The sequence below is a fragment of the Alligator mississippiensis genome, chromosome 9, assembly GCF_030867095.1.
Source record: "Alligator mississippiensis isolate rAllMis1 chromosome 9, rAllMis1, whole genome shotgun sequence".
Taxonomy (NCBI): Eukaryota; Metazoa; Chordata; order Crocodylia; family Alligatoridae; genus Alligator; species Alligator mississippiensis.
The window spans coordinates 52,320,808-52,333,566 of NC_081832.1; the positions used below are offsets into that span (position 1 = coordinate 52,320,808).

Consider the following 12,759-nt stretch of genomic DNA (forward strand, 5'->3'; position numbering starts at 1 on the left):
CTTTTAAGAAGAGTTTTGTCATTCTTGCAAAGATGTTGTTGTACTGTGAATATGATAACAGGTACTGATTATCTGTTTGCAGATAATCCAGAAAGGGATCTTGGAGTCATTATTGACTCCAAGATGAACATGGGCCGACAATGAGAGGTCACGGGCGGCAGGGCTAACCGGACCTTATCGTGCATCCACAGGTGTATCTCAAGTAGGGCCAAGAAGGTGATCTTCCCCCTCTACGCGACACTGGCCAGGCCACAGCTGGAGTACTGTGCCCAATTCTGGGCGCCCCACTTCAAGAGGGATGTGGACAACATTGAGAGGGTCCAGAGGAGGGCCACCTGCATGATCTGGGGACAGCAGGACAGACCCTACAATGAGAGGCTACAGGACCTGAACCTGTTCAGCCTTCACAAGAGAAGGCTGAGAGGGGACCTGGTGACCGTCTATAAACTCACTAGGGGGGACCAGAAGGGTTTGGGGGAGACCTTGTTTCCCCTAGCACCCCCCAGGATAACAAGGAATAATGGCCACAAGTTGTTGGAGAGTAGGTTTAGATTAGACATCCATAAGGACTACTTCACATTTAGGGCGGCTAGGATCTGGAACCAACTTCCAAGGGAAGTGGTGCTGGCTCCTACCCTGGGGGTCTTTAACAAGCGGCTTGATGCCTACCTGGTTGGGGTCATTTGAGCCCAGTTTTCCTCCTGCCCAGACAGGGGGTCGGACTTGAAGATCTACAAGGTCCCTTCCGACCCTACTTCTATGATTCTATCAATGTGAGAATTTGGTGGTCTTTGAAGCAACCAATGTCACCTTTACAAAGGACATACTTGATAGTCAAGTAGATGTTTCCATCTTTAGTTTACCAAAATTAATACGATAATAATAGAGATAGTATTATCTTCCTGGAATTGCTTTACACAATGAATATGAAAAGCAATAGAGTTACTAATGTTGATAAGAACCCTGCACTTTATTAAAAGATAAATTACCATCTCATTAACAACATTTTCAGTCAATCAGAGGTGGACAGAGGCTGCTACAGAGTCAGTGAAAGTCAGTTATTTAGGATCATCACCAACAAAATGCCTTCATTTTTTCCTATCTCATTTTTTCCCCTAACAAATATCTACAATTTATGTGGTAGTTTAAGTTCCACCCTTGACAAAGTGTTTTCTGTATGCTTGGCATGACACATGGTCTTGTAACAAAAAATGTCCCTGAAATACAGACAGCTCTGTGAATGGCACAGCACAGATTTCTGTAACCTAGACAGAGCTGATAATATGGTTCTGTTTTTTAATTACATGAATGAAACCCAAGCTATGCAGGTGCAGAACATGATCAGGGTGCTCTAATGGATATATATGTGAAAGTGAAATTATGGATTAACAGAAAACATAGCCTTTATCACATGCTGGCTATGTTCTCCTATACAGAGTACTTAGAGAGTCCAGATGCAATACTTATTTCCACAGTAGAAGTGATAATTAGATACCACCTATCTTTTATCAAACATACTAATTAACAAATCCAGTGCCTAACCCTGTACTACTTAGTGCTAGGCATGGTGCCTACTACTATGAATAAGCCCCCTAATACAGAGAACAGATCTTTTTTTTTTTCCTTATTTATTCTGGAAAACAGTTGGGAAGCTTTAGGGCACTGCAAAAGTAATAATAAATAATATCTACACATGCATATCCATAGAGTATTAAAAAACATGCATGCTGTGTTTTCATTCCCTATGTGCAACATAATAATTTTGTAATCATGTAAACATTATTTTAATCATCAATAGACTTTGAAGAATATTTTATATGTGTATAATTTAGTTTGATTATTTGAATATTGTGATTTTACTCATTTAATAATGGGGACTCGCAACCAGTTTGCGTTCATCTATTATAAAATTTGTGATATTTGATTTAAGAATGGTAGCTTCTCGGAAAAAATGAGTTGACCCTGCTTGTGATCTATGGAATGTGTGTATGTTGATCAACAATAATATCTATGTAGAGACCTATCTTAAATGTACATCATCTACCCATCATCAAGAGTGTTTCACCAACGCCCCATACAGTTTGATGCAGTGATCAATAGCTGGCACCCTCTTATGCCTCTAAAATGGAATTTATTAAATAACTAAAATGTGTTTTAAAAGGCTGTTATGTGGTAAGGAGAATAATTCTGCAGCTGCATCAAAATGATAGATAAAAGTGAATACATTTGGTTCAGTTATGGTGATGAAATTAAACAGTGACCACAAGATGGCAGTGCCTTCCTTTTCTTATAAACAAATCATAAAACAGTAAATGCTGATTTGCACTAAGTTAGTTATTAGCTGGACCAACCTAAGTTACTTTTGTTCATGCACTGAAAAAAAAAATCAACAGTGTTTAAGTAGAAAGCCATGTTACAACACACTAGCACATATGTTTGTGGATCAAAACAACTATTATTAGTTGTTTATATGACTATTTTAAAAATAAACCTATCCTCAGCAATTTTAGGAGGATTATAAAACCTGATCAAAGCTTTGTAAGTACTAATTTGGAAAAAACTTCCAAAGGAATGGATTGCTAATCAAGTATTTCAAGCAAAATACTCAGTATTACCATACTTTATTTTAATAGCAGCCTTGCCATAGTTAAAAATCAGCATGTGTGTGTGTGTGTGTATAATTATATATATATATATATATATATATATATATATATATATACACACACACACACACACACACACACTTATACACACATACATACATATCTATATCTATGTATGGATATATCTGTATCTATGTATGGATATAGATATATATGTATGTATGTGTGTGTTTATACGTATGTGTGTGTGTGTGTGTGTGTGTATATATATATATATATATAGGTATGTATGTAGCCTATTAGATGCATATATATAGTGCCACTTATGTAAGAAACTCTGTTATTGCTAAATACATTCCAATACAACTATTAAGGACAGAATAATTGTTAGAGAATATCTGGTTTGCTTTTTCAGCTTTTTCATATACTTTTGCACTTTATTTTTAATCTGTTACAGCTAAAGAGGATATTCTGTTTTTTTATCTATGTGCTCATGAAAACCAGTGTGCTTTTGGGCTATCTAGAAATTATACAAGTCACACTGAATTCTTAAGGATACCTTAGGATCTAATTTTGTCACCCATCTCAGGAATGAAAAATCATTAAAGTTAATGTTTCATCCATCACAAGAAATATACATCTTATAATCTGACATTTGAACATCAAGATTTATAATTTAAGTTTAAAAAAGATGGTAAAAATGAAATCTCTAGAGAGGCAACCAAATGGGGTTTAGTTACAGAGTACTGGGTGCACATACACAAGCGATTTACTACAGAGTTGACTAGGTCTGCAGTAAAGTGTCACCATCCACACATGCACTGGTACTAGGGCACCGTAAATAAATTAACTCCACTGTAAGATAGTACTGTCCCTAACAGTAATTAACTGTGATTAAATACTCATGTAGATGGTGGCCACCAGGCACAAACTGAAATCAGATCCTGCAAACTGCATTTCACATACAAGTTGTTGATTTCCCTAAGAAAAAAGACCACAATCCTGCAAGGCCCTGGGCAACACTTCTGTGGGGTGAGTGAGCCTCCTCCCCAACCTCACACTACAGTGGCGGCATCCACATGTGCGCTTAACGTGGAGTTGACCAATTAGCTCCACAGTCAAGCGTTACCATCTACAAGCATGGCGCTATTAGCCCAGAGTAAACTAATTAACTCTTCCATAGGATACTACTGCCAAAAACAAGTACCACACTGTCCATATATGTACTGTGTGCCACAGTACGTATATAGACAGTGACTGGGGCTGGCTGGTGCATGAGGGTGCTACAATGCAGAGCTACCTGCTGGCTAGCCCTCACTGGAGAACTCTTGTGCCCCAGCCAGTCCCTCTGCAGCACACTGAGCTAGGGCAGAGCAGCTCCAGGCTGGCAGGTTGACCCTCTAGGTCCCCTGCTACCTGGGGTTGCACTGTCCTGCATCAATGTGCTGTGGTCCTGGGCACATGTGTAAATGCTATGCCCAGAAGCAATAGGCTCCAGTGCAAACTGTATCAGAGTTTATTCAGCTGTGCTACTGCATGTGTAAATGCACGCAGTGTATGTTTAGGGTGCTCACTACCATACAAGAAGCATCAGTGTCAGGACCTTATGGAAGGACACCACAAAACTGGTGAAGTCAAGAAAACTACTTCTCTGGTTCCAGTGCCCTACTGCATTGAAATTTAAAAACCTGATACTCTATTCACTGAATACAATGTAAACACTACAACTGATTTCAATGGGCATTCCATTTGAACCCGGTCACCATCATTCGAAAGAGAATGCATGCCTAATATATTTATAAAAAAATTCTTACTCATAAAAGGTTGTCCATCCCGTTTCATCACTCTTTGTTGCCAAGAGACCACTATTGCCATTGTATGTCATTAATCCAAGTTCCAGAGTCTGGGTTGACACTACCTTGAGTCCACCATTAGCTCCAACAGCTAGCGTAACAATCTGATTGTCAGGCATCAGTAAATGTCGCGGTGTTCCATTATTATCCCGACGAATCTTCAAGGAGTTGCCGTTATTATCAATTATTTCTGTGACATCGTTTTCACTACTGTAAGTGAAATTATACAGATATTCGCCAGTAACTAGGCTAAGTGTGTACTGGTGGATTCCATCAGCATTGAAGACATATAGCTCCTGTTCTCCTGGAGATGCAGCCTCATACTGGTTGAAAGAGTTAAGAATAGGTCTGTTTTTACTAACAGCCCTAATACGGATATTTCCAAGGTCAGCTATGTAGATTGTTCCATCGGGTGCAACAGCTAAGGAGGATGGTGAATTTAAGATGGCATCAGTTGCATAACCATCATCCCCAGAATAGCAGTTACAGTTCACATCATTTTTGCAGTCACAGTCTGAAGCTGCCCCTGCAAGGAGGCAGATCTCTCCATTGGTGGTCACCTGCCGTAGGCGGTTAATTTTTTTCTCATCCGTCTCACTGATATAAAGGATTCCAGTATGTGAGATGGCAATTGCACTGGCTGACTCCAGGGCAGAGTGAATGGCCAGTTTGCTAAGAGAGTAGTCTATACCAGGGACTTGGCAATGCATGGGACGTCCAGCAATAATGCTAACCTGATGATTCTCTGTGATCCGTAAAATGACATTGTTTTCCAGGACATAAAGTGAGTTGTCCATTGGATTGACAGCAAGATCAGTTGGCCATTCCAGCCGTACCTAAAAACCACACAATAGTTTGTTATCACTGTAAAACATACACAGAATTAAATCTTTTTAAATGCATATATATTGTATGTGAAACATCAGCAAATTAGTCATTGGTTTAGCTTTGTAAATCATAGAACTAAGTGCTGCTTCTGCTACTTCACATGATGAATTTTCTTTCTGTAAAATTAAAGCTATGTGTAATGGGAACTTTTGTAACTTATGTATCTGTTGCAAAGAAAGAATACTATATTGCCAAAACTCCACAATAATTACAGCAAAATACAATTAACACAATAATTTCTATTATCTCAACCTTATTTTCCTGTGTAAATAACTCATGTTAACCACTGCAAGAAGATAGGTTCATTTTTTTCAGTAACTCGTTACACTGGCTGTCATCCTGAATTGCACAATGTCATCAATACTCAGTAATTTTTTTTGCTCAGGATTCTAACATACCATGTTTCCTAAGGAGAATGGCTAGGCAGTTATCCAAAATTAATAGCTAAAATAAAATGCCAGGCATATAAATGAAGAGGAAGAGAAACTCTACCTGGGTGACATCCATGCTGGAATCACAGCTTAGGGGTCGAACAGCAGTTAGGTCATTGGAACCCAGTAGAGTTGATATAATTCCATTCTGATCAACTTTCCGAATCATAGTGGCATCAACAAAATACATGAGTCCATATTTATCCACAGCAATTCCTACAGGTGAGTGAAATAAGCAATGATGAATGTTCTGGTCTTGCACTTTACTGATAAGTTTAGAAGGTATTTTTCTTCATTTACTTTCTTTTTTCAGACTCTTAGTCCCTAATTCTGGACTTCAGATCCTTACCTACTATAAACTGGTAAAATTCTATTGAAAAACTAAACAACTACAATGTTTTTTAAACACGTAACTTTAATAATGCATTATTATTTTGACCCATGCTCGTTTCAGTCTTTGTATGATGTTTAAAGCCAGATTATTTTTTTTTAAGAAAAATACCCTTCCCTGAATTTTATATCAGACATTCACCTGTTGTTTAGCTTGCTTTTCTAGAAGACTACGTGGGGGATTTCACACATTTAAGGCTTTATGCACATCTATGGAACGAAAACTGACTGGGCGGGGGCACATTTTACCGAGGGCATTTTAAAATATTGTGTTTCAAACAAATTGTTTGTTTTCCATTTTGTGTGTTTACTTCAGCAGTGAGCAGTACACAGCTAAATCATGTTCTGTTCGTCTGCAGCACACGGTGCAATGTAATAAAGTTTGTTTAACTAAACAAAGCACGAGCACTCACCAATCCACTGTGATTAAAGCACAAAATGAAAATAACCAAGCAAGTAGTGATTTAATTGCCAGATAATTATATCCAGATCCAGCCTAGCTTCACACAGTCACTTTCTCCAGCTGGTTTTACTTTCTTTACCTCGAGGGCTCATTAGGGTTGCGTCCACTGCCTTCCCTCCATCTCCACATCTCGCTTCATCAAAAGGCAGACACTGCTCTCCAGTCCCTGCTACCACTTCAGAATTAGCAGCCAGGTCCTTTGCACCAGTCAGGGATTTGACACGGTAGATCCGTCGGCTGTTGGTGTCTGATACATACAGCGAACCCGAAACAGGATCCACGGCCAGGTAGTATTTATGGGCAGGATTGTTGCTTTATGGGTGGGCAAAACAGAAAACAAAGATGGCTAAGCAGTCTAAAAACTTGGGAGACCATCAGCCCTTAAGTGTCCAATGTTGATGTTGGGGTCCAAAGTACTTTCATTTAAGGACTTTGTTTTACTTTTGAAACACTTTAATTCTCTCAGTGCTCATACACTGTTGCTTCATGTGGGCATATTTCCTATAGTACCTACAGACTAAACAAGTAGCTTGGTTTGCGTGAGAAGCAAACCAAAGAGAAGGAAAAAGAAAAGGAAAGTGGATGAGTTCTAGGCTTGAGAATAGGGACTGGTTAACATTTTTAGAAGGTGCAGCTTTTGTTCCTTGTAGTGAAATCTCTTTCTTCCCACTTCATCAAACACTGTAAATAAACTCAGTAAGCCACCAAAAGGCAGGGCAGCAGACTGATGTTCACAAAGATTTATACTGCAAAAAGTCCTTTTCTCCTCCTCCCATTATTCCTGTGCACTTGCCAGAAGGATGACTAGCCCTTGGATGGTTAGATGGATAGAAGTGGCACTTAGTGCTCTTAAATGGCAAGTATCAATAATTAAATGCTCAGAGTATTGAAAAAGTGACTCTTTTTTGCTCATAGATTGAAGCTCTACACCAGGGGTGGGCAATCATTTGGACCGAAGGGCCACTTAGGGAGTTTTGGTGACCTGTTGCGGACTGGGTCATCACCTCTCCCCACCAAACCACAACAGCTCACCAAAACTTCCTCAGTGGTCCAAGGGTGCCAGACAGAATGGGCCCATAGGCAGATGAGGTCTCCATGGAGACCTGCCTAGGACCCTCAAGGGCACAGTGTGTTCGACTGGGCGCATGGGATGGGGCCATGGGTAGGTGGGGAGTGTCATCTGGGAGCAGGATAGGAAGGAAGTGGGGCTGCCAGGAAGTGGGACTGGCTGCATGTGCCATGGCACAGACAGCTGCCTGTGCCTGGGCTGTAAGGGGCTGAGGGACCCTCTGTGGGGCAGATAAAATCCATTGGTGGGATGCATCCAGCTTGCAGGCCATATTTTGCCCACTCCTGCTGTAAACCCTCATGTGCCCTCACACATACCAGGCTGAATTCTGCAACTTGCAGCATACCTACACACTGGGGAACTCCCTTCTCATCAGTGCAGAGGCAGAAAAGGATCTTGGAATCATTATTGATGCCAAAATGAACATGGGCCGACAGTGTGGGAACGCGATCAGGAAGGCCAGCCACACCTTGTCATGCATCCACACATGCATTTCAAGCAGGTCCAAGGAGGTGATCCTCCCTCTCTATGCGGCACTGGTCAGGCCACAGTTGGAGTACTGTGTCCAGTTCTGGGCACTGCACTTCAGGAGGGATGTGGACAGCATTGAGAGGGTTCAGAGGAGGTCCACCTGCATGATCAGGGGGCAGCAGGGCAGGTCCTATGAGGAGAGGCTAAGGGACCTGGACCTGTTCAGCCTCCACAAGAGAAGGCTGAGGAGGGATCTAGTGGCCTGTTACAAACTAGTCAGAGGGGACCAGCAGGCACTGGGGGAGCCTCTGTTCCCCTGAGCACTACCAGGAGTGACTAGAAATAACAGTCACAAGCTGGCAGAGGGTAGATTCAGACTAGACATCAGGAGGCGCCACTTCACAGTCAGGGCAGCTGGGATCTGGAACCAACTTCCAAGAGAAGTGGTGCTCACTCCTACCTTGGGGGTCTTTAAGAGGAGGCTAGATGAACACCTCACTGGGGTCATGTGACCCCAGTACTTTTTCCTGCCATGGCAGGGGGTCGGACTTGATGATCTGCTCAGGTCCCTTCCGACCCTACCTACTATGAAACTATGAAACTATGAATGGGATGAAAACAGACTTTTTCCTGTGTGAACCTAGGGCACAGGCAGAAGTGCAGCTCCCACTGTAACTCTGCAGAAAGTGTTTTGAGTTACAATAATCCCTTGGAGCAAACAGAAGTTCATTGCTGGTTCCAGGGGAGAGGGTATCTAGCTGCTGGCTGTCCCCCAGCCGGGTTCCCCTAGCAATGACCCCTCCTCCCTGCCAGCTCCGCCTGTTTCCAGAATGGGAGGGGGGAAAGGGAGCAGAGGGAGCTTATGCTAGGGGTTCCCCAGCCAGCGCTGAAGGGTGGGGTGGGCGAGCTGGAGTCCCCCACCTCAGGAGAGCTCTATACACCTACCCCGCCTTCCAGTGCGGGCTGAAAACCCCCAGACCAAACTCCCTCCACTCCCTTTCCCTTCCCTTCCAATTCTGAAAGCCCAAGGCTGGGAGGCAGTGCAGACATAAGTTACAGAAGATACTCTGTTTTGAAGTCTTCATCTGACCCCTCATGCAATGAGGGTTGAAATTTTTGCCCAAGCAGCAATTTTTTAAGCTGTCTGCAGCTGTGCACTTGTGTTTGGTCATAGCTGCAGACAGTTTTCTGTAGCCAGCTTGGCTGAAAATTGTACATCTCTTTATTATTCTTTTGTTAGGGACTCATTCAGAAAGACAAGGGTTTAATTTACTAATGTAAAATGTGAAAGAGTGGTCAGTTCTTCATTCAACACTTTCGTGTATTAAGTTGAAAAGGAACGCATGCTCCTGCACTTCAATTGTGAAGCACACAGTACTTGGAGGTTCTTGCTCTGAGCCAAATCTCTCTGGCTCAGATCTAACTATTGTCATTTTTGTACTTCCCTTGAAAGCAGAAATCTCAGGAATGAAATCAAAGCACTAGCCTTTGAGTTGCTGACACTCTGACTTAAGACTCATGAGGTATTACATGAGTTGGAGACAAGTGTGTAATACATTTATCCTTAAAGCAAGTTCCTATATATTCTTCTGCCAGATAAAATCTGGGCTCTGGTAGATGAGTTTGGCTGTGTGACTAAAATCAGAGAGGGCCCAAGTTTTTAACGTTAGCACAGGCTGTTTTTTTTACTGAAAATGTAGTCTTGTGGTAATTTTGTGATACAAGGGGATGCTCAGATGCACTGCTACATCTCTAGCAACATTACAACTTTTGATAGCTTATCAAATTTTATAACTGCTTCAGCAAATCATCTGTAAATTGATGAACATCAGTCTCATCCATTAATATATATTTGTGCTAGGGTGAAGGACCATTTGCAAAACCCTACCTGCTATCTGAGTTCACACCTTAGTTTTTATACCAGATCTATACTAGCTGTGCTCCTTGTGAGGCTATGGCAAACTTACTTAAGATGAATAGAAATTTTGGAAGTATAGAAGACAAATGAACACACAAAAAAGAAAATGCAGGTTACTTACCATGGACTGATCTTGCCCCCAAAGTTCCACACTCCTGGATTAATGTGGCAAAAATGCACAACTCCAGGAGTTAGGATATGATAAGGCAAGTTATGATAGAGAAAATAGCCAATTGTTGATTAGAATCACTCACTGAAAAGTTTAGCAACTGAAACCTTCGGCAGATGGATTACCAGCAGTGTGGTAACAGCCAGATTCTGGGGAGTGAGGAGGGACAGTGATACCAGTATCTACTGTAATTTTCCTCTAGACCAAGGTAACACTATCTGTAATATTACGATTTTAAGTCACAGTCATGCAACTTATGATTTTAAATCATAAGTCATGATTTTAAGATTCTGCAGTTTGCCCCAACACTGTAGAGTTTAGGTAGGAGATTGACTTGGCTGAAATGGGCATGGGAGACACCATCTGCTGAAGACACCCAGGAGCACAGAAATTAGAGATGCAAAATATAGTAGATAAGTGAATAAAAAATACCTGGCAAATTTATCCATGCATAGATTTCAAAGCAAATTACAAAGGTGGGTGTTGTTAGACCCATTTTACAGAGGAGGAAACTGAGGCACAGAGAAGTTAAGTGACTTTTGCAATGTTACACTGTGATATTAGTGGCACAAATGCGGTTAGAACACAATGTATTTAATCCTACTTCCCTGTCCTATGTCCTCCAGCATCCACTCAGCACTGTTCTCACCCTCTTTTTGCATCCCTCTAATCTATGGGACTCTTCTATGAGTCTCTATCTTCTATGAGACTCTTCTATCTTTTCCTGGGATAAGAGTCTGAATTGGAATAAAAGGTTGCAAGATGTTTACTTTAACAAAGAGATCCTCCCTGCTCTCCAGAAGATCACGGTAAGGTAAATACGCAGGCCATTCATTTAAATAAATGACTTCCATGGTCTTTTTCTCCTCTTCCTTTCTTCATGCTGCTAGCCCTGCTTTCCCTTCACAGTAAACACCAAATTCTGTCATCATACAATGAATCGTATCTCACTTTGTAAGTACATCTATATCACTGAAATCAAGGGGAAGTAAAGTACTAAACAGTGGGTGTATCTACATGTGAATATTAATACAATGCAAAAAAACTCCATCATAGTTTATGCTGGAGTTTATTGCTCCCAGGCACAGTGTTTAATACATGCACCTGGGACTACAGCACATTGAGCCAGGGTAGTGCAGTCCCAGATGGCATGGGGCCTGGGGGGCCATCCTCCCAGCCCAGGGCTGCTTCTGCCCAGCTCAACGTGCTCAGGAGGGCTTGGCCGGGGCACAAAGGTGCTACAGTATGGGGGTAGCTAGTCCCGGCCAGCCACTGTGAACACAACAAATGTGCATTGCTGCAGAGTAAATAACTCTGCCGTAGAACAGTACTTACGTTGGGCAGTACTATCTTATGGCAGAGTTAATTAATTTACTCTGGCCTAATAGCACTACTTGAATAGATAGTGATGCTTTACTGTGGAGCTAATTAGGCAACTCCAGTAAGTGTCTCATGTAGATGGATCCAGTGGGCCATGGTGGGAAGGGTCAGCCCTGGGCTCCAGGTGGCAGCACTGAATGGCAGAGGGGGCTGGCTGGGGCACCAGGGTGCTGAAAGTGCAGAGCCATGTGGCTAAGTGGCAAGAAGGAATCTGGCCCCCTGCTGGCTAGGCTGACCGGGAGCAATTTACACGTGTGGTCAGCGTCTACACGTGTGTTTTATCTTAGTTAATTACCCTGCAGTAAGATAGTACTGTCCCTGACAATCCTATTTTATGGAGGTGTTAATTGTGTACTGTGGCCTAACAGTGTCATGTGTAAATGGTGACACTTTTCTCTACCACTAATTAGTCTACTCCTCAGTTAAGTGCACATGTAGATGTGGCCATTGTGAGGAAGGATGGAAGAATCTGGTCTTTAGAGGGGTCCTTTTCTTTCTATCTTTCTTTTCATGCCATCATCTATATATATATACTGAGATCAGCTCTCACACTACTGCCTCTCCCTTCACAAGAATCTCATTCAGCCTAGGGTCATGATGCGGTGATCTCATTCAGAGCATTCATCATCTTTTGTTTCAGCAGCTTTGTGGCTTGCCTGCTGACCTGTTATATATGTTTTTTCCTTTTCCTCATGAGCTGAATAAAGGCAGGAAGGGCATGAGTCTATCCACCTAACACAGATCTGAGGGGATTTTGTATCGGGCAAACAAACTTGGGCAGATGGAGACTGATCCATAACATTGCACCTTGGGTATTTCCACAAAGAAGTTAATAGCTTATTTTCTCAAGCAGATATATTTTATATTGGAGAAATAGTATTTCCCAAAATAGCATTTGACTGACTAACCAGTCTTTGCCTCTCCCTTCCCCATTAAACAAAACCCTTTGTTATTCATTTTTAGAATTACATAAAGACAGACAACATCTTTTTTTTGTTTAAAATAAATGTTAATACAGTATTCAGCCTTGCTCTGAGATATTTGACTAGAAGATCTCATGCAGCTAACACATCCTGGGGATCATAGTGTTGGTTATGGTGAGTGGTCTCATTGTAGGAAAT

General features: G+C 41.7%; 1 protein-coding gene across 11 annotated transcripts in view; it reads right to left on the reverse strand.

Moving 5' to 3' along the window:
- The window catches only part of TENM2 (teneurin transmembrane protein 2), a 2,247,577-nt gene that overhangs the window by 31,133 nt on the left and 2,203,685 nt on the right, over positions 1-12,759 (reverse strand). For all 11 annotated transcript variants that reach the window (XM_059733461.1, XM_059733468.1, XM_059733466.1 and 8 more), the window contains 3 exons: positions 6,711-6,943; positions 5,840-5,994; positions 4,421-5,295 (listed from right to left, as the gene is read on the reverse strand). In XM_059733461.1, the coding sequence (XP_059589444.1) occupies positions 4,421-5,295; positions 5,840-5,994; positions 6,711-6,943 (1,263 nt within the window). The remainder of the gene's footprint in view (positions 1-4,420; positions 5,296-5,839; positions 5,995-6,710; positions 6,944-12,759) is intronic.